This window comes from Amphiura filiformis, chromosome 20 (assembly GCF_039555335.1).
Source record: "Amphiura filiformis chromosome 20, Afil_fr2py, whole genome shotgun sequence".
In the NCBI taxonomy this organism is placed as follows: domain Eukaryota; kingdom Metazoa; phylum Echinodermata; class Ophiuroidea; order Amphilepidida; family Amphiuridae; genus Amphiura; species Amphiura filiformis.
The window spans coordinates 199,013-222,262 of record NC_092647.1 but is presented as its reverse complement, the minus strand read 5'-3'; the positions used below and the strand labels follow the sequence as shown (position 1 = coordinate 222,262).

Below are 23,250 nucleotides of genomic sequence, written 5' to 3'. Positions count from 1 at the left end.
TCACCTTTCTGACTTTTCTAGGCGATTTGCAACCAGAAAGTCCGCACCTGTAAGATTAGTATCTTTGAAAAGAGCGGTATTGTATTCAATCTATGATTGCAGACATACAAGGTGATGAATGCAACCTGCTTGTTGTGCAGGGCGATATATTCAAACTTGTGTTCACATATTGCTATGGTAGTTAATCCTGTTACATCATCACTTCTACGGCGAATAGTAGGCCTACTTCACAATATAACAGTAATGGAAAGAAAAGTGTAAATGTTCGTTATTTATCGCTAAAATAATTTTTGATATAAGTGACACTTTCTGATATCGTCACGTTTGTAAACACGTACGGGTATTTAACCGGGGTATTTAAACACAATTTGAACTCTAAAAGACCCCTAAATTGCCCATTCCTCACCTTTCTGACTTTTCTAGGCGATTTGCAACCAGAAAGCCAAGAAAGGACCTTAATTTTAACCTTTCGTAGCCCCAAGACTTGAACCGGTCCGCCGTCAGCCCCTACTCACCATCTCCGAATTCCGGCAGAGCATACCCACCAAAAAATTGATGTGCCCCGGGTAATTATTACTCAACTGTTTGGTAAAAGCGAAACAGAGCAACAAAATAATGAGTGAATTGAACTCAATGTGACTCATATTGAGTAAAAATTTAACCAATATTCAGTTCCATTTGACTCATGTTGCTCTGTTCCCCTTTTACTCAGCATGCTCAACATTGGGTAAATTTTACTATTTTTTTTTATTTAGAGTGTAGGTAAAACCTACACTCAACGGCTAATCAGGCTTGCAGTAAAATAACCACAGTAGCAAATCAGAATTATGTATTGATTTAAAACTTAGAACAAACTAAAAATAAGTACAGTCTTTACTACAATCTTTTTTTAGAGTTTCATACAAATTCTAACATTTCTTATATTTTTTGAAAATTACCTAAATTTTTCCATATTTATTTTTTTAGCCTACATGGAGTGTGCTATGGTTTTCAAAGTTTCAGGAATGGCGTGTAAGCTTAATATCTACATTCTCTCACCAGCTTTTTTAATAAAGTGTTTATTTTTTTAGAAAATTAATTTCAAAATGTTTGATTTTAGGGAAATTTAGAAACACCTATAACTTAAAATAAAAACACTTTTACGTGTTTAATTAAAATTAAAAAAAGCTGGCGAGAGAATCGTCTAAATTTGATTACCTTTCATGACACCTTGTTGGTTGAAATTGGACATATTATAGTTAGTTAAAAAAATTCTAGAATTTAGGTAATTTAGTGTTTCTAGAAAAAGTCAAGAAAATTAAAGAAAAAAAAAGTACTAACACTAGTTTGAAAAAAACAACAACATTGTCCTTTTGCAATAACATAAATCAAAAACCAGATTAATGCAGTGTGTATACAGGAAAAAAGTCACATTTAAACAAATTATCTGTTTTCATAAATTAGGCTGATTTGATGAACTTGGCAACATGCCAAAAACACTCCATGGACAAAGTCTATGGAGTTTTCCAATCACAAAAAAATTACGTAAGTCAAAAACGCTCTTTTGAAAAAAAAAATGGCAGGTGAGTTTTTCTCACCCATCTACACATTCTGTATTATTTTCAACCAAATCTGTGCATGACACCGTAGCCATAAAAACCACCTTAAAAGACCTCAATCAAAACGATAGATGGCGGTATTCAGTTTACCGACACTGTGGCCGCTGACACTTGACCTGAATTCATTGACCCGAATTTGACCTGCGGGAAGTACAAAAGTGATTTCTGTATACGTGTTCACAAATGAGATGTCAGAAAACATTAATAAAAAATATAAACATAATCTCTAAAAATCACAATCATCATTGATTTAATATCCTAAAATGCCGTGGTCGTCGGATGTTCAGAAGTGTCTCGGGCAATACAACAGGGAGATTACGCCGGAGGAATTTGCTTTCGCTCTTCCACTGGACAAGGTAAGCTTATAAATACGACATAATGTTACGATGATATAATAGTACTGCACTTGAAAGTACAGGGTCTCACTATAAGTTATAATATAACCATGCCTGATAACGCAGCAGTTATCTGAATATTTCCATGTCAAACAACGTTTGAGCATGTAGAGCGAAACGGTTGAAAGTGTGAGGATTAGCCCTAGAACTCTCGCCATAGTATCCGTTTTTACTTCTACTAGAGGGGTGGCGCAGAGTAGTGGTTGGGAGGTGGGTGGGAGGGGAGGCATAGGCCTATTGCAGGTTTGGACTGCGTGAACTCACACGAAATAGGCCACAAATTGTGATATTGTAAAGTGAAAAAGAAATTTAGGGCCACCGAACCGGGAAGGGGGAGATAAAGTTTCCAAATCGTATAAAAAATGGCTTTTTCGGGACAAATGCGGAAAAAATACAATTTTAAAGCGTAGCCAGCTAGGGGGGGGGGGCACAAGTGAAAACAAAATGTGCCACTCTGACAAAATATGAAAGAGAAAATCAGGAGGGCAAAAGAAAAGAGGCAGGGAGCCCCTTTTCTACCCAAATTTAGCCCCATCATGGGCCAAAATAGTGTAAAATACAATGAAGCCCTTTTCATCATCATAATGGGCAAAAATAGTGTAAAATATACATAGGTACGGCGTATATAGGACTGGCAAGCGAGTCTAGTAAAATATACGAAATTTGGAAGCTCGAAAACATACAGTCTCTATGTACATGATGTATTGTATGATGTAGCTCTAATGTTTTTTCGTCTGTGCCCCTGAAATTTTATTTTGCCCCCCCCACCAAGATAGCTGGCTACGCCCCTGTGCCATTGGTCAAAATCAAATGGTCCTTAAATGTTTGAAATTTGTAGTTACTGCGTATACAACTGAAGGAAGATACGCGTTACAACTTTTGAGCACCGGTATTTTGAGCCTGTAGGAGGAGCAACTTCCTCCCCCTCCCTCCTCCGGTCGATACACCTCTGGAAATCTCCAAGTTTGTTGCGGCGTACACATTTTATTTTATTTTTTTAAATATTTTTTTAAATCAAAAACCCATTTATTCAAATATTAACACAGGTAACATTCACATGAACAATTAAATCTTAATAATACACATGATATAAATCATGTAAATCATATGTATTATGGGTAGGGCCTACCGTACACGTTTAGGGGCAGAGGACGTGCGCCCATCATCCTTTGCACGTTAAAGCGATGGACACACATCCACTGCTATACCTATAATTTTTATGTATGTTATTCTGTACAAAATGTATTGAAAATACCACATTTTGATCAAATCACCAATATTATTACTATACATACGTAAATTTACTTTTATAGTTTGTAATGATTTTCGTATTCTTCTTGAAAACATGGATCGAGAGATTATTTTCTTTCATTTTTATTACAATATGAAATCTGCATAAAATTAAAATTAAATCAAATCAGGGACTACACAAAAAAGCAAATTGTCTTTTTTCCAAGAAAACTTTGTCCTCGATCAACTTTTTCAAATGATCCCTATATTTGCTAGCCACTTGACATTGCAGAATACATGAATCAAAGTGGCCTACCTTCAGTTCAATAGTTTTTCATTACGCCAGGGTTGTCTGAGCCGAATGCAAAGCAAAATAATTCATCTAAATTTCGTTTTTGTCGTATGAGCTTCATATTGCACACGATTTGGGAGTAAATAATGTTCTTTTGAATCATAATAAATTTTTTGATAAAGAACCTGGTTTATTTAGGAATGGTCACTGAAAACACCATACGCTAACTTTTACACAAGTTGTAATTAGGGCTCTAAACTGCATGATTTTCTGTTAAACATCAAAAACGGAAAATCGTTTCAAGTTGCTGCTACACGCAGAGACGCAGGTTTTTAGTGGATACTGTCCGCTTTATCAAGGTTACAATTATGCGTAGATAACTTTTTTCATATCATTTTCACACGGATCGGTCTATGTGTAGGGCCTATATTATTAACTATTAAGATGCCAAAATAATGCAAAATGTGTCAAAAGACTTCTCAATCGCCATTACATGCTGTCTACTGAAGATAGTATAAAAAATTTCAACATTGCTTGAATGATGACGTTTAAATGTTAGACCAACAATAATACGAAGGATCAGGAGAGGTAATGTACAACATTTATAGAGAGCTCCTCCTCTAAAATCCCAACAAGAATTAAGGGTATGTGCCCTTATTTGCTGGTGGGACTTTTATGAAAGGACACTTTTAGTTTGCGTCTAAAATTCCAGTTATGTCAAGGGAGCTCATAGCGCCATTAGGCAAACGTTTATGGTATTAATTTAAACAAAACTAACAAGGGGATTCGAACCCGTGGTCTGTAGGTTATGAGTCGGCGCCTTTATCGCTGAGCCACGTAGAACTGAATGAATACGTAGACATATCTAATGTATCAATGTTAGTTTAAAATTATGACGATTTTGTCCAAATCAACATTGCAATAGTGGAGCGGGGAAGGATGTTGTCCAATTAACGCTCTGGTGTGGCAACATTTTTCGCCAGGGTTGTAGAAGCACCTCTTTTGCACCCCCCCCCCAGAACCGAACCAAACTAACTTATTTCAGGATGCTCCTAAAAATATAAACTGGCCCCAAGGGTGGTTGTCCAAGATGGCGTCCGAAATTGCCGCCAAATGCAGGTAATCACTATAAATGACCATGAATCAAACAAACTATTTTAGCTTAGCCCATCATAAGCTCAAGTTGATATAAAGAAAAAAGTCTTAAGAGTCAGTGTATTTTCAAAATGGCGCCCAAAATGGCCGTCAAATGCAGGTAATCGCTTCAAATTGTTGAGCATTTTGTTTGACTTTGAGCCTGGTTCCATCAGGACCAAAGCGTGTCTCCACACGGACCGACAAACAAATTACCATAGTATTATGGATGTCCGTATATTTTCTGGATAGCCAATGCTCTAATGCTTATTTTAATATTTTTTTAACGTCCATCTTTTCTCCTAGTCTTTCGTTGTAAATCTTTTCCGTCACCTGGACGTTGAGGGCAGAGAGACGATACCGCTACAAAGTGTTTACACCCGACTGAGAGCTTTCGATTCGCTGTCGGCTATTGACCAGCTACGCTATATTTTTCGTGTTGTGGATGTAGAAGGTATATAATCTTAAATCTAATTATGTACAGTAAGGGTTACGTAAGACTTACATCCGGGGCTTACATACTACTCCGACGTCTTCATGGTCTGTGGCGGCTTTTCTCGTTGTGACAGACGCCCGGGACTTGGGGTCTTCGAAATTTTTTGTACGGGATATGCCACGCAGACTTCCGGATGATGAATTTCTCTAAAATAGGTCTATATTTTTACAACCACCAGTATACACATTTTTTTCCACAAAAAGCACCCAAATAGCACTCTAGCACTCAAATTTATCCAAATTGGGCACGTTTAATGGCAATTTTGCCTAAACACACCCCCTTAACAAACCTGCCCATCCCCGGTGCCCATCGATATACCAAAATCGCGGATAAGGTACTCCAAAACCGTGGCACATTCCCGTATACCTTCAACCAGGAAGACCGCTTACTCCCGACGCCTTCATGTTCGTTCCGATGTTCGTATGGCGCCGTTCGCGCGTTGTGACAGACGTAGTGGTTTATTTACCGTCAGCGTCTTCCCGAGGGGCTACAATGTCCACGTTTTCCTCATACTGTGGTCTTCCGCTTCAGAAGACGTTCATAAAGTTTTAAAAAAAAGCCCCGCAGGGAATGAAAAGAAGGTCCCAGCGAACGACGGAAAATCGCTGTGGAGAAAAACAAACACTGGACGTCTGTAGCAACGGGAAACGCCTGCATAAACATCGGGCTTTATCTCAGCCTTGTAGGCCCCTATAGCTAGTTTGACGTTTGGTGCGCGTCATGTTGGGAAAAACACAGCTGCAATTGCAATTTTGACACATTTTGTCCCTCAGCAAATCACTTGATTGTACTTAAAATGTAAAATAGCAAGCAGCCGGGGGAGGGGGACAAGACATTTGCCGAAAATATAATACTCAAATGATTATTTATAAGCAGAAAATTGTCTTTTCCTTTACCTAATTTATAGGCAGTGGTTTAATAGACATGGCGATGCTTCGAACTGCCCTGGAGGCTTGGTGTCACTCAATGAATATCTGCGTAGACGACGACAAGATGGACGCAATAGGAGGAGCGCTCTTTGCCAGCTGTTCCGGGGGTCTGGATGACACTATTGTCAGCGTTGCGGAGGTCATGATGGGTCTACAACAGAATCCTAAACTGTTGGAAGTATTCTCTGGGTAAGTTGATTTTTTTTTGTGAGACTCGACTTTGTAAGATCTGAAATGAGTTCAATTAGCGCCGAATTCTGTATACAATGTAAGATTTGGGTATGGATTGCATGTGAATGCTCCTCGTGATAGTCATCAGGGACCCTGTTACTACTGAAACGTCAGGGGGAACCTGGGGAGAACTGGCAATCTTTGGTTACAGTCAATATCAAACTTTGGAACCTCACCTAGACCACTTGACATGTGACGTCATTGCCCGGCAGTACCGTATGCGAGCGAATTATGGCAACTTCCATTGTTTTATGCCCTGCAGTGTGCGTACGCACGGTAGTTTGCTCAGGGCACGTGCATTATAAATCGCCCACCACATGTCATAGTACAAGAAAGCCATTGAACAGTGTGTAGCGGTTCGTTCAAGCATATCGATAGACCAGTCCCTCGCATTGGTTGATAAACAATGATGTGAAGTAGTCTATAGAGGTTGAACTGTGTCGTAGCAGATGAGCATGTTGAATGAGAAAGTAGGCCTATACGTATTTGACCTTTTTTTTTAAATAGATCTGCGGATACGACGGACATCGGGAAAGACGCACCCAAGAAACCATCTCGACACTTCGAAAGACCTCGGTATTTGAAACCAGATTATCTGTGGTTCAACCGACGTAAGGTTGTCTTCATGCTGCTCTATTTTATCGTCAATGTCGCATTTGTTGCTTACGGTGCTTACAACTATAGACAGAGCAGCTGGTTTATCATCGTGGGTAAGTTGGTGATCAATATTTTATTTAAGGGTCGTGTTGAGTTTAAATGACAGTGACTTCAGACGCACCCTAGTCTTTTTTAATTCGGTCTCAGATTATACTTATTCACAAATACTGCGCTAAAACTTGCGAGGGAAGAGAGAACTATATTTTCTTCAAAAACAAAGAAAAATTCCTTTAAAAAGTTTTAACCATCATGATAACCATTATTGAGCATACCGAGGTGCATACCTGCATGGAATTTCTGGAAACCAAATTTGCAGCGTTAAGAGTAGGCATACACTCTCACTGAATTCAAGGTTTTAAAAGGCCTTTAAGATTATAATCTTTTTGTCAGTGGCGTAACTTTGAATCCGGCTGCCCGGGTGCAAATTAGATCGGGTGCCGCTTGCATGGTGCAGAAAGCCATATGATATAGACCTACTCTGCAATTAGTATTTCAGATCAAATAGTGTTTCAGATCAAATTTATTTCATGTTTCAATGAACTTCATGTTAATAAAGAAATTTCAATGACGGTTGCAATTCGCGCGAAGCGTGCGAAGCGTGCGAAAATTTTGTGTTGAAGGGGGCACCCAAATGATGAGTAGTTCTATGCATGGTGGGTTAAAGTTTCCACTCCTATAACAACGTATTATCGTGTCGAAAGGGTACCCCTTAGCCCGGGTGCCCGGGGCGCGGCCCCCAGAGCACATAAGAGTTACGCCACTGCTTTTTGTATAGAACGCACAATATTCTTTAAACTGAATGAACCGTTTAGGTTCTTAACTAGTGTTATTTAACCCATTGTAGAACTGTTTTTGGCATTTGTAGAACCTTTTTGGTTCATCACAAAACCGTTGAGAGATCCATTATACTAGTAGAAGACAGATTTAGAACCTTTTTTCACCCAGGCTTCAGCCTGGTGATATTACATTCAGTTTAGACCTTGTCCTTTGAACCCAAATTGGCTACTTTGAAACGAAGTAGCCGAATGCATTTGCTTCGTCCTCATTAAAATTATTTTACAGGATAATGCAGAGTATCTAATGGATCTGCAGGCTACTAAAAAACTAACCTCACTCCCCATGACAAAATTTATAAAACTATATTCAGTAGTGCTTGACTTTACCCAGGGAATGGATGGAATATTAACCTCATTCAAGTCCCCATGACAATTATTCGTACAGCTGTTCTGTAGCCTATGAAGTTATTTTTTGACATATAGGGATGATGTTGCAATATGAAAGTTGACCAGTGAATGGCCATGGCCACTAATTCATGAACTTGGCTAGCTGGCTGGCTGGTCTGAGGTCACACTTCTTAAACATCTATGATTTGAATTGCATTGTTGTTCTCATCACAGACTGAATTAGAAGGAACCATTAAACTACTACTATTAAAGTCTGCTATTATAATCGGACACTAAATTAATTGTAAAAAATCCTCCTGCTCCCATCATGCAAGTTATTCCACTTAAATTGTTTGATATAGGCCTACTTTTATCAAAATAATTAAGCATTTGCCAGTGAAACATTCTCACTCACAAAAATCACAGATACTCAACAGGGTTGAATCACCACCTTCTTGACTGATCAGAAGACCCGTGTTTTATATAGGCTTACTGCATACACTGCCTACCTCTTTTGCAGCTATGTGGAGCCAAGGTGGGGTAGTCCGGGGGGGGTTGTGCAGTCATGTGACCTCCGTACGGCCTGGGTACTCCCTTTTAAAGGGATTTTTATTCAGGAATCTCAGAACTTAGTGTCTTTGCATTCGAAGAGGTTGGAAACGAATGCATTCCTCGATACAATAACAAAATAGTCCCGACTAGTGGGACCTGTTTTTTTTAGCCACAGACCATTTATATTACTCAATAAAGATGAACTCCAGAAGATGAAATTTTTCCTCGCCCGGTTTCGCGGTTGTGGCCTTTCGTGGTTGGTGGGCTTTCGCGGTTCATCTTTATTGAGCAATATAAATGTAGATGATCTGTGGCCAAAAAAGAATCAGGTCCTACTCGTCAGACTATAGTAAAAGCAAACCTCTATTTTGTACGATAGACCTACCTATATTTACATTAAATTTTTTTTCAGCACGTGGTTGTGGTATGGCTTTGAATTTCAACTGTGCCTTTATTCTGCTCCTCACACTGCGCATAATGTTCACCTATCTACGCGGCACGTGCCTGGCCAAGATTCTGCCTCTTGATCAGCAGATCTTCTTTCATCGTTTGGTTGGCGTCAACATTGGGATGTACGCGATTATCCATACCTTTTGTCACATTTGCAACGTTTGTAAGTATAGACGAATCCAACGAGCCAAGCCATGGTCAGGATTTGGTCAGCCATCTTTGGTTTCCCGCTAGCACCAACCTGGTGTTTTGAGCGCCCGATTGTGCAAATAAAAGCCGCCTAACACCTAGAGAAGATGCAAAGACGAGGAGGGTTAATAGAATAATATATACAATAGAGTAATCCTGTCGCATCTATTCATACATAGCCCTTTTGTTCATCCATTTGTCCTGGCCATTTGTATGATCTATGAATAGATGCGACGGAATTACCTGCGGAATTATCTCTATTGTATTATTCTATTAACCCTCCTCGACCTTCTCTAGGTGTATAATCCTAACCCTAACCCTTACCCTAACACTAACCCTAAACCCTAACCCTAACCCTAACCCCTAATCCTTACCCTAAACCTAACCATAAGACCCTAACCCTAAGACCCTAACCCTGACAATAATGAACCTTGCCTCGGACTATGCGGTTAGTGATATATTGCGGCCCATTATGGTTGCAGAAAGAATTAAGCGTCCGGGGCTTAAAAAACAGGACCCGTAGAGAAAAGGTGTTTAACGTTTCTCTTTCATCTTCCTTTCTTCATGCCTTCTTTCCATTCCTCCGCAAAAAAAAAAAGCAGAAAGATTTTAGGGTTTACATTTTACTAAATCTAAAGTGGTTTTCATGCTGTTTGCTCAAGCATGTCGATAGTCTATTATTCCCTCACCTTTGTTTATACAAATTGATGTCACCGCATCGATATCAAAACAACAGCGTTAAGGTCCGTTCATACTACCACCGCATTTGCGATGCGTTGATTTGCGATACGGCGAGTTGCCGCACTGCATCGTCCTGCAAACTACTGCATTGCGATTTTATAACTTGGAAATGCGACGAGTTGCGGCAAAAGTAATCGATATATCGGCAGCGCAAAGCAGCGCATCGCGTATCGCAAATGCGGTGGTAGTATGAACGGACCTCTAGCCGACGGAAAAAAAGCTATCGGCCTGACGACGCCCAGATTTTGCGTTTTGGGGATTTTAATTATTTTTTTTAGCTGTAGCCTATGCAATTAAAATCAGCCGGTTTTTGGCCGAAGTGGACGATTTTGACTAAATGGTTTTGGAAACATTTTCAAAATATATTTGCCAATTTTGTTCGATTCGACTTTTCAAGGTTTACGGTTTGATTTTTAAATCGACTTTTTCAAGCTGCCGGGGATTTTTTAGCCCTCTTCCAGGAAAAAAGAGCAGTTTTTCCCCGTTGCCTAATATCGTAATATACTTCTATTCCACAGTGGTGATCTGTCGCGATGACCCCTTCGTGAAGATACTCGAGTATCTATTCCTATGGCATTCTCATGTGGGATATCTTTGGGGTACTGCTTATCTTACTGGATGGCTGCTGTTCATCATACTTTTCTTGATGGTATTTGGATCTATCCCATGGATACGACATCGGCATTTTAAGGTATTCTACCCACCTAGGCCCGTAACCAAGATAAATATTTTTTTGAAAGGGGGGGCTGATTTTGGAAAAGTGGAAGGGGGTGCGGATATTGAAAGTGGAGCAGCTGTTAGTGATGTTATTCACTGCAGCACTTCAACTGCCCAAAAAATTCAAATGCAGTAAAAAAAAAGCGGATGGAGACATTTTTTCTAAATATTTGCTTCCACCGGGAAATGAACAAGAGTCACAGGCATTTCAATTACTGGGCTAAGCTGGACTATTTCACTTGAAATTCATGGAAATATGGATTTCACATTGAAATCCATGGAAGATATGTTAAACTTATTATGTAAAAAAACAAACAAACAAACAAAACACACACACACATACACAACTAGAACAATATAACTTTTTTCAATTTTTTTTTTGTTATACCCAACATGACCAAAGACCGAATTATGTGCAAAGATGAAAAAAGCCTTTGAACTCACAACATGATTACACAAGACAATAATAACAAACAATCCGTCGTAAACGTTTTCTTTTGACAATCTTTATGAGTTTATTAAACGATATTTTTTCCTTGATACATGCATAGAAATTCACAATATCAAATTACTAAAAATGAAAAATGTCAGGGCAGTTATTATCGTGGCCATAAATAGGTCCATACATGTGTAGTATTTAACCCGGTATTTAAACAATTATTCTGTCATACCCAACATGAGGTATGAGACAAAAACAGAACTATTTATAGGTTAAGAAATTAGTGTTCTTCGATTATATTGCAGTGGTCTTTCAACCTCCGTACCGTAATTTGTCTCCGTCCATTGCCCTTTTCTCCTCATCCTTTGCTTATTACTTATATCAAAGGTCGAATTGTATGCAAAGATGTTTTAAGCCTTTGTTTAAAACCATAAAACTTCTTCACGTTGCAACAGAATAAACACACATCGTCAACATTCTTTTAAAGGTCTACTAGTCCTTAACCAGATCAACAGCCTCACCCCCATGCACTTGTCTTCACCAAAACTGAGATTTTAGTATCAGATTTAATATTACTACCTATACAAAGTCGATATCATTGCGGATCACAAATCTAACAAAATAATTCAAAAGGGGTCACCGACTTCCCTTATTAAAAAAAATACACTATATTCTACGGTGCCTAAGGTGACATTAAAAACATATTTTACAGCACAATTTTTTTTAATATATTTTAACAATTTGTTCAAACAAATTAAGAATTCGTTGAACGAATTACTAATTCGTTGAACGAATTACTAATTCGTTTTTTTTTGTGCAAAACTAGTCAAAAAACTATTTTTCCAAATATCTGTCACGTTTATTGATTTTAATTTTTTTTTCTTAGCACAAAATTACCATAATTCTATTCCGTATGATGACGAAAAAGGCAATCGACATCGAATATTAGACGGCGATTTTTTCCTGTCATTAAACATTCTCCGGAAGATAAAAATTGACTTGAAACCGATCAAAAATAACAAATATTTGATTCAGCATTGAAAATGTTCTTACACTATCAGCTGACTATAGGCCTACACAAATTGTTTGATTGGCCTACCCGACCGACCCTAAAAAGTAAAGTAGGCCCGACCCTAGACTTTTTTGAAAAAAGATCCCTGCCTACCTATACCCTATTTTTGTTTTTATGTTACGCCAATCAAATGATTTTTTAGGCCCTAGGCCCTAAAGTCTGTACAAAAATTACACAAGGGGCAACCCAGAATTGACATCATTATACTCGATGCTCCTTGGTATAATTTCTTGCGTGTATTTTCACGCAACTTAGTGATGTGAAACTTTTATGGCAGAATTTACACATAGGTTTCGGCCTTTATTGCAGTGTTGACATACCTAAGGCTTCTCTTTTGTATGAACTCGTTCATGTGATCTCACGTGAGCAGACCGTATGAAGTCTTTATTGCAGTATTGGCATTTATAAGGCTTCTCTTTGGTATGGATTCGTTCATGTACTTTCAGGCTACTTGAAGAAGGGAAGCCTTTATCACAATACTGACATTTATAAGGCTTCTCTTTCGTATGAATTCGTTCATGTAATTTCAAATGATCAGACCTTGTGAAGCATTTGTTGCAGTATTTGCATGAATAAGGCTTCTCTTTAGTATGGATTCGTTCGTGTAATTTCAAGGCAAATGACAGAGTGAAGCCTTTATTACAATATTGGCAAATATAAGGTTTTTCTTTTGTATGACATATGTAAGGATTCTTTTTGGTATGAATTCGTTCATGTGATCTCAAGTGAGCAGGCCGTATGAAGTCTTTATTGCAGTATTGGCATTTATAAGGCTTCTCTTTGGTATGGATTCGTTCATGTACTTTCAGGTTACTTGAACAAGGGAAGCCTTTATCACAATACTGACATTTATAAGGCTTCTCTTTCGTATGAATTCGTTCATGTAATTTCAAGTGATCAGACCTTGTGAAGCATTTGTTGCAGTATTTGCATGAATAAGGAATCTTTTTGGTATGAACTCGTTCATGTAGTTTCAAATAACCAGACTGCGTAAAGCATTTGCCGCAGTGTTGGCATTTATGATGCTTTCTTTCTTATGAGTTCGTTCATGTACTTTCAAGTGACCAGACCGTAAGAAGCATTCATCGCAGTATTGGCATTTATAAGGTTTCTCTTTCGTATGGATTCGTTCATGTGATTTCAAGTTACCAGGTGTTGTGAAGCCTTTATTACAGTATTGACATAGGTAGGGTTTCTCTTTGGTATGAATTCGTTCGTGTATTTTCAGGTTACTAGACGCAGCGAAGCCTTTGTTGCAATATTGACATTTATGTGGCTTATAGGGTTTGTAGCTGGTATGAAGTCGTTCATGTGATTTCATGTTACCCGATTGTTTGAAGCCTTTATTACAGTATTGACATTTATAAGGCTTCTCTTTGCTATGGATTCGTTCATGTGCTTTCAGGCTACTTGAATAAGTGAAGCCTTTATTACAGTATTGGCAAATATAAGGCTTCTCTTTAGTATGAGTTCGTTCATGTTTTTTCAAGTGACTTGACACAGTGAAGCCTTTCTTACAGTATTGACATTTATAAGGCTTTTCTTTGGTATGGATTCGTTCATGTGTTTTCAAGCTAAATGACTGTATGAAGCCTTTATTGCAGTATTGGCAAATATAAGGCTTCTCTTTGGTATGGATTCTTTCATGCGTTTTCAAGTTGCTTGACACAGTGAAGCCTTTATTACAGTATTGACATTTGTAAGGCTTCTCTTTGATATGAATACTTTCATGTGTTTTCATGGCTCCTGAGTGTATCAAGTCGGGCTCCTTCGTTTTCTTGGTTGTTGAACCCGTTACAGCCGTGCAATGGTCCTTAATATAAATGCCAAGAGATGATGATGTCAGGAAGCCATCTCTTCGGCCATCACCGGCGACGTTTTTCTTTCGTCTCGGTATTGGTATCAACTTCTTCTTATAGTCATACCAGTATGCACGAATCCACAGCTCATGATTACGTAGATGACGCAGGTATCGATAGTTATCATTATAGAACCTTCGTCTGCAATATTTACACACGTGAGGCATCAGATAGTCCCATTCTCGTGGTCTTCTTGGAGGCATTTCTGAAACGAATAATATAGTTACTAGACCATCTTTACTTATTTCTTAAATTTGTAATTTGTTCAGGAATCGGATCGCTAGCAACGTATATACGGATTTTTTTATGGGACATGAGAGCACCAGACCTGCCAACTGTCCCTCATTTTGAGGGACTGTCCCTAATTTAGGGTTTTCCAAAGTTAAATAGAGGGACAGTCCTGCTTTCTGAAAATTTCAGTGATAGCAAATTTAAATATAAGAACAGCAGAAAATGATGCAAATTTCACTTTAAAATTTTGTTATGGCATTCTCTGTAGTCTATTGTGATAAATTTTAAAATTTAGACCTGCAAAACCTTCCCTGAATTCTGAAAGTATTGCACACCTCAAGTCTTTGAATTTGTTGGTACCTGGTTGGTGTACATGTACAAGGTTTTGGCCTCAATGTCCCTCTTTCTGGCTTCGGTAGGTTGGCAGGTCTGGAGCCCATCAGAAATATGAAATTACATGAATAAGAGTATCCTTCTGATATCAAATAATTTAAATTTTATGAAATTCATGATTATATGCAAATTCTATTTCAAATTATTAAAATTTTATATTTTTGATATTAACTGTCCTTGAAGTGAACTGGTCTTTATAAATCTAATGATTTGCACTTAAAGTGTATAGGTGGGAGGAAAACCCCCGGGGGGCACTCACATTTCCCAGCTATACGGGTATGTACCGCGGCGACGACCCCTTTGTCAGAGCCGCTGGCCGTTCCTTAGACCCTCTGAATTCATTGTTTGCCCGCTCTGAAGCCCCAAAAATTTTCTAGCCGTTCCATAGACCCTCAGATCATCGATTTCCGCTCTCATTGGCATGAGAGGCGTATTTTCTGTCCTACTATTTCAAGCCCAAAAGCAGACCCAAAAGCTACTTTTGCGAGCCCAAAAACTTCAAAGGGAATTTTCCATTAATTTCTTCCCCATTGAAACACATTGTAAGGAATAAGGTGAACTTTGGGTTCCTTCCCTTCCTTAGTGGCAACACTGGTTGACTGTTTATAAACATTGCAGCACTGCCGAGTGCCTGTCGATCGCGACGTGAACATTTAGCTAGAAATAAATGATTTTGAGATCTCTTTTGGGAATAAAATTGCCTAATATGAGGAAAAGTACCTTAAATAATTATGTACACATCCTTGCAGCTCTCCATAAACAATGAATTAAAAGGTAATTTACGATCTACTGGTCTAGTGAAATCGGGAGTGGAATGGCTTGGCTGTCAAATTCAGCACACTTCACTCAATCATCTCATGTATAAGCATGGCAGTTCAATGTAGTCTAAATGTTTTTCTTTTCGGCACTGAAAAAAATCATTCTTGTGGGTTTGTTTTTATGGTGGGCTTTTATGTAATGTTTTTTTTTTTTTTTTAACGCAACAAAATTGAACCCTGGTTTGACCTGCGGGTTTAGTTTCCGAGACCCCCTTTTGACCGGCCGATCAGTTCCCTAGACCCTCCTTTTTGGCTGGCCGATCAGTTCCTTAGACCTCAAGTTCGAAACTGGCGGTGGCACACCCCTACCAAAAAAAATTGAGTGCCCCGGGGAAAACCCGTGCATCATTTGACAATTTTGACTATCTATATTGAAGATATGCCCTTTTCCCAAAAAATCCACTGCAGTGTGCAGGTATCATGTGCAAAATGGTTTCACGTGTAAAATGGGGACACCAAAATGCTCTCACCCATTAAGGTGGCTCATGAGGCATTTTGAAAATAGGGTTAATACAGAGGCGGATTTAAGGAAAAGGGCCCTGTCAGCAAAATATCCCGGGGGCCAATAGTAAAGAGTTGACTCGGAGCGTTCCTGATTTTTTTTTCGTCGGGAGGAGGGCAAGAAAAAATGGACATTGAGCATTAGTTCGGCGCAATGTTATGAGATATGTGCGCGTAGCGCGCAAATATACATTTCTTTTCATACTATTTGAAGTAAAAGTTGATGTACATTTGGTAAATTTCTCGCGAAGCGCGCGAAAATTTCCAAATTCACAATATTCTATACCCAAATCGGGGTTTATAAGATTTGTGAGAGTTTAAACGGTAGGTACTAAAGAACAAGGAATATTTCCTTTTCTGTTTTTGCTTGATAGTCAAGCAAGCAAAATCCCAGATTAAGGTTCAGAATCAGTTTTAATATCATAATAAATCTGACCTCAGGGAATAGGAAGCTAATACGTTAGTACATGTACGCGTGAATTTTGACATTAGGGGGATGGGGTTGGAAAAATTCTGAAATCCAGGACATTTTGGCGAGAAAACATTTTTATGGTACAAATGCGCGCGAAAAATTTTGCCATTTTGAAACTAAACTGTTAAAACATGGTGCACAAGCGGGATTTATCCCCCATCCCCAATATACCCCACCGGATCTACACCTATGCACCTTAGTCTGTTTTAGCCCAAAATGAAGGTGAATTTTGCTATATAGGGCCAGTGCGCTTTGCGCGGGCAAAATTTTACCCTATTTTGGCCCAAAACATGGTGTTTAGGTCTAAAAAGGAAAATGCACAGGGCAATTTTGGGGGCCCTGGGCCCATCTGGGTCCTGTAGCCCATAATATTTGACATTATGGGGCTCATGTACCCATGAAAGGTACACTGCCCAAGTGCTGGGTGTACCAACTCAGAACCATGAACTGTTATATTTTGCTTTGAATTACTTTTTTAAACATTTAGGCCCTGGGGCAGAGGGCCGCAAATGTTAAACTTAAAACAAAGGGCCAAGTGGGCCAATAATAGTTCACATTTGGAGCTCTCATGTACCCATAAATAGTAATTGAGAAACGAATGGTCCTTTGTATTGACATTTGGGCCCCCGGGAACTCTTGATCTTGGATATCTGCTGGGCCAAAATTGGCCAAATTAAGAGGAAAGACCTTTAGGCCGCCGTCCACATACGGGGTCCTTTGTAGTTTTAGAGCCAGCTTTGATGATACCCTTATATCTAACATCTAACATTGGGGGCCCTGGGCCCATACTATAGATGACCTACTTGTATTGTGAGAAATTGTATTCCCGAATATTAAATTTGGCCCCTGGGGCCCTTGATCTTTGACCTCTTGCTGGGTCCAAAACGGGCAAAATGAAACCTTTTAAGAATCATAAATAGGCCTACTGGCATAAATAGAATGTCCTCTTGCATGCACGGGCATATATATAACCTTTTCAGTACTATTCTACCAACCGCACCTTTGAACCTTGTAGAAAACAATTAAAAAAGCAAAAAAAAAAAAAAAAAAAAAAAAAGCAGGGGGGGCCCTTTGGCCAAAATAACAAGGGGGCCTTGTCAGCACGGGTCAGCACTTGCTGACTTGCTGACAGCTTAAATCCGCCACTGGGTTAATACTGAATGCCTTTGTTTCAAGCAAATCTGACGCACGGTTTTAATATACATGCATTTCTATTTTTGCTTTTTAAAGTCCTAAAAGTGTATGGCTGGGAGGAAATTCCGTCCATCATTTGAAAATTTTGACCTTTCGTATTGAAGATATTCTTTTCCGAAAAAAAAATCGTCATAGTTGTATCTAATATAGTGTCATCATGTTATGGATGTGTCAAACAAGTTGGCAAAATGCTATAGGCTACTCCATGTTAAGAAACCCCATTAAAAATAACTAGCTGGAAATGTCCAAATGTTATTATAAGCTTAGCAAATATTTTTGATCCCACCGCAATTTTTTAGACCGTATTATATAACCAGACGAGTGTGGTGAGGTGGCGTAGACTGCGTTGCATTCCTTTTTAAACAATTCATACCATTCCATGCATAAAACACAACATGTCCCTAGTGCAGTGACTGCCCTGCCCAGAGAACATGGATATAGCTTGCTGTTGGATCAGAACAGGATTGGCGGATTTTCTATGATTAGAGGGATGATAAATTTAAATGGTCTAAAACAGTAGAGTAGGTGGCGTTGGGTGAGGGTTTGCACCGAAGTGGTCTGTTAAATTTTAAAATAATCGTATTTTTTTATATTATTGTTTGGTATTTTTCTGGAAAAAAAAAAAAAAAAAAAATTTTGAAATAAAAAAAATCCGCATTTCTTTTTTTGTCAAATTGCGTGATTTTACAAATGCGCACGCAAGCTTGGAGACAAACCTTTTTTTTTGGCCTTACATAACTCCTTGCTGGGCCTACCTTAACTGGATCACGCACCTTTTGATATTGATATCCCTGGTAGTACATGCCAATGCCATAGACTCTGTGTTGCGATCATTTTGATCGTGGTGCAAAACTCAAAAAAGCGTGATCCAGTTGACATAGTGATAATAGGATTATACCTAAAACTACGTAACACTTCGCTGGCGAATTAAAATTGGACACTAATTGCACAATTTAGCGCACTTATCGCACACTGGCCCGGTATACATGTGTATGAACAAACTCACCTTGATTTTAGTAATTGGTACTGTGTCATAAACTGGGGTAACATACATAGTAAAAAAGTGGAAACCAATGTTTCAATTATTTTACCTATCAGGTCTCATGAAGTGGTTCATCCTCCTGAGTATTTTGACACATAAAACAATTCTAACAAAAAATGAGAGAGTGCGGGCAAAAAAATATCTCACAAAGTTGGTGGGTATTTGACCCCCTCCCTCTTATTTTCACATTTACAATAATTCTAAGCAAGTATTATTCTTTTAAATGACCTGTATTTATTTACTAACTTGGTTTAGGGGTTCATTTACACATTTATTTACTAGATTTAAATTTTTAATGGGGGGCGGTAGATCAAATTTACGATATAAGTTCCTTACCATGATCCGCCTCCCCTAATCCGCAACCACCCTTTGCACATTTCATTTCAAACGTCATCAAAAAGTAATTAATAATAATATTAAAACAGGATTGTACATGACTAATATAGAATAAACTTGCTTCAATTTAAGACCTATAAATGTATCTTCTAAGTGAAAGAATACTCAAGAGACAGTGTTTTATTGAAATCCATGTTGCACATCAAAATTTATATAACAAAACCACCTTTTTTGGTACCCCAGTATATGACACAGGACCAATTATAATTTTAAAATTGAAAATACCACCTAATGACCCCAATGTTTAGCACGGTCCACATCAAAATGACAATTTTGACCATCCGTATATTGAAGATACGCCCTCCTCCAAAAAAAAATCCACTGCATTGTGCAGGAATCATGTGCAACCTCTAAATATCTTCATTCGCCAAAAAATAGGGCTTTCACGTGTTACGTGTAAAATGGGGACGTTATGCTCTCACCCATTAAGGTGGCTCATGATGTATTTTGAAAATGCTCTGTTAAAAATATTGAATTGATTATCCCGGGTTGATTATAGGGCTAATGATACTTGATTAGGGCTAATTACCTAAACATTATGCCTTTGTTTGGTCCCCAATACATGACACAGCACCAATTATAATTTTGAAATTGAAAATACCGCATGACCCCAATGTTTAGCACGGTCCACATCTAAATGACCCTAGCTTCATGCGCCGAATGACCCCTTGTTTGGGAAAGTCCTGCACCGATATAGACCCGTTACAAGTCGTATATACCCCGGTATGCATCGTACGTCACTTTCCTATTCTAGAGCCATAAATATTATCTCGATGATACAGCCGTTAATCGCGTTTGTCATTTCTTTCTAGGCCTAATACATAATACAGTATATGCCTAAAATGCACCCCACCCCTGCAGAAATTCAATATTTAAGGGTAGACAAGGTACAGTTGGTCGAAGTAGCCAAAAATATCTATTTTAATTATGTAAATCAATATACACTAAGCCAAAAAAGAAACTTATAATTTTTCACAAGGTCATATCTTAAAATCCTCTCCATAAAGATGAATAAAAATTGCACACAGGATTACTTCAATACTCTACTCTAAACACTGGTCAGTAACCAAACAGTTATACAACTGACACAACAGCAAAATACACTGACATGCAACACCTTTCTGGACCACATTCACAGCGCAACAGATTTTCTTTGGCTGGGTTCCAATTATTCGCCTGTACATGAACAAAAATTACACACAGTATTATTTCAATACTCTACTCTAAATACATGTCAGTAACCAAGCAGTTGTCCAACTGACACAACAGTAAAATGCACTTACACGGAACAGCTTCCGGAATCACATTCACAGGCGAATAATTGGAACACAGCCAAAGAAATCTTTTGCGCTGTGAATGTGGTCCAAGAATGTGTTGAATGTCAGTGCATTTTGCTGTTGTGTCAGTTGGACAACTGCATAGTTACTGACATGTGTTTAGAGTACAGTATTGAGGCAATCTTGTGTGTAATTTTGGTTAATTTTGATAGACAGGATTTTAAGTTATGACCTTGTGAAAAATTATAAGTTTCTTTTTTGGCTTAGTGTATTATTGAAAAATGTTTTGCAAAAGTTTATTCTACAAACCATACTTTCAAACCTTGCTTGATTTTAATGAGTTAGGCCTATGTACGTTTATGTAACTTGTTTCAGCCCTCCTACAACATAACTCAAGAACCACAGGACCTACAAACGTATATCTTCTACACACTCGCTATTGAAATGAGCAATGCGATTTTTGCCAAAGCTGACTACCATTCGCAAGATGCTGTGAACGGGGCTGTGAACTACCAAATCGCAACACTTTAAATTTAAAATAGTGTCAAACCTTAATGCAACTTACTTCATGTACTTGAATTGATACGGGATGTCCAGCAGGCCTGATGTCCAGTTTAACGTATTTCCGTAGGAGATCGCTTTCTGCCCACTTGTCGAATTATATCAATCAGGACCTTCAAATTTCTTCTGATTAGTGCTTGAAACAAAAGTGGAATCCACTCACTGATCCTGAAACCCGAGTCTCAGCTGAAACTTGATGAGCTAGAAAAATCATTTTTGCTGAGTTTCGAAAGTAGTTGGTATACCTTATACCTGAGAAGATGCAATGAAGCTAGTACGGAGTGGCTACTGAATAACATGTGGGCATTGTCTTCAAAGTCTATGAATGCCGCAAACACCGACTGTAAACAAAGTGATACTATATAAACTTCCTGATATCTTTTCTGATCATACTTATCATTGTTCTAAAATCTTATCAACGTAAAGATCGATTGACGTGTATTGACATACAGACTAATCCTTTTAACACTGTAAGCTTAAACTGAACCCGTCGCCCAACTATAGGCCCGCTACAGACTCCGAGTATAGGCCCATTCGACGTATAATATTTGATTGTAACATATAAACGTTATTTAATCTAGTCCCATTATATTTCCAGTAATGTTTAAGTTCTAACGAATGTTTGATGACGTAAAATAGATAATACGTATAATATCTGGTAGAAATATATTATCGATTTTACGTCCTCAAACATTTAGCATATTCAAAATCACACACACATAACACCAACAAAAACAAACAAACAAAAAAACAAAACCAAAAAAACCAAAACAAAACAAGATGGAGGAGGTGCAACTAAAAGCAAAAGCCTGAGAAAACATTGCACCACCTGACAATTTAATTAAACACTCAAAAACCCAACAAACATACAAACAAGACATTCCAAGAGCGGTGGCCAAGAACAGACATATGGTCGAATCCAACCAAAAGTGTCCACGGGCTAAAAATAAAAGTCCGAAATAAAAATGTTTCCACAATTTTTCCTTTTGCCCATTGATTGATGACATATTGGCCTTATAGGAACCAAAAGTGCCATTACTAATCTTGAAAAATAAATCCAGGACGTGTGATAGTAAATGTGATATCAAAACCCAATGTTACCTACGAATACCACTAGGGTGCTTTCACTATCGCACTACTAATCAACCTAAAACAAATGGAATATTCCCATTAACGCTTTTTTCGTGTAATGTAGACCACAGGGTGTCAGGAAAATGCTAACTCAACCAGAAAATATTTGTTTTTATTTTTATAACGCGATCAATATGATCTTAGTCAATTTATGCTAGTTTATTTTTGAAAATGAAGTTTAGGTCAGTTTCTGTATTTTATTTATCAAATGAGTATGAATCAATTTACACATTGTATAAGAACGAGTATGATATATGTTTTCAAGAATATTAGGAATTATACGCATACACCTAACGCTTTATACAATGAAAAGGTGAAGAAACCTGGGTATTCGTAGGTAACATGAGCGATTTAACAATATCTATATTGAGTTTATAGGTTTAAATTTTGCTATTATGTTAATGAATTAATAAAATGGTAGTTTTTAGATCCCTTTAAAATGGTACGTCAAAATGAATAAATGCTATTACCTTAGATCAAAATTTTTTGATGCTTTTAGCAAGATTTTGACCACTTCATTTTGATATACAAGTAGTTAATCAGCAATTTTACATAATAAATAATTGTTGAATGAATCCGTATATGGGTAATAATAGTGTCCTGGGGTACCGCTTAAAGTTTTTGACAATTAATTTCCATTGGTAGGGACACTTCATTACACATGTCATGTATTATGCTGTATTCGTAAGTAACAGTTCAGTATTTGTAGGTAAGAATTAGACTTTTGGTGGATATCGCAATCAAAACTTCATTTTATAAAGCACTTTGAATGTATTATTTTCTTTTTGTGCATTTACTGATACTTTAGACCCTATCATGTATTAATAATGTCGGTTCACAACGGTTGAAAGAGGATTGAAGTAAGAAACAAAGGCACTAAAGTGACTTTAATTTGCTTAATTGCACACAAATCGCTTAAAACCGTTATTGCAGACTTGTGAAGTCCATCTTGGAGTCAGTTACGTCTTGTGGCCTTTCGTTTGAGGGCAACTACAATTAGCTTTATACCAGGGTCCATCAATGTGTTGTCTAGATCATGAGACAATGAGAACAGTCGTTTTTCCATGGTATTCGTAGGTAACCTTAGCGA

The 23,250-nt window shown here is 38.0% G+C and overlaps 2 protein-coding genes across 2 annotated transcripts in view; one reads left to right on the top strand and one right to left on the bottom strand.

Moving 5' to 3' along the window:
- The first annotated feature begins 1,476 nt into the window (after positions 1-1,476).
- Positions 1,477-23,250, top strand: part of LOC140142984 (NADPH oxidase 5-like) — a 29,798-nt gene continuing 8,024 nt past the window's right edge. Inside the window, exons 1-6 of the mRNA XM_072165009.1 lie at positions 1,477-1,954; positions 4,956-5,103; positions 6,053-6,263; positions 6,813-7,015; positions 9,090-9,290; positions 10,576-10,748. Of these exons, the coding sequence (XP_072021110.1) occupies positions 1,862-1,954; positions 4,956-5,103; positions 6,053-6,263; positions 6,813-7,015; positions 9,090-9,290; positions 10,576-10,748 (1,029 nt within the window). The 5' untranslated portion in view covers positions 1,477-1,861. The remainder of the gene's footprint in view (positions 1,955-4,955; positions 5,104-6,052; positions 6,264-6,812; positions 7,016-9,089; positions 9,291-10,575; positions 10,749-23,250) is intronic.
- On the bottom strand, positions 12,070-21,365 carry LOC140141872 (uncharacterized). The gene is given in 3 exon segments (XM_072163742.1): positions 12,070-13,301; positions 13,304-14,349; positions 21,034-21,365. Coding segments are annotated over 2 exon segments (1,740 nt in total). The 5' UTR covers positions 14,348-14,349; positions 21,034-21,365; the 3' UTR covers positions 12,070-12,605.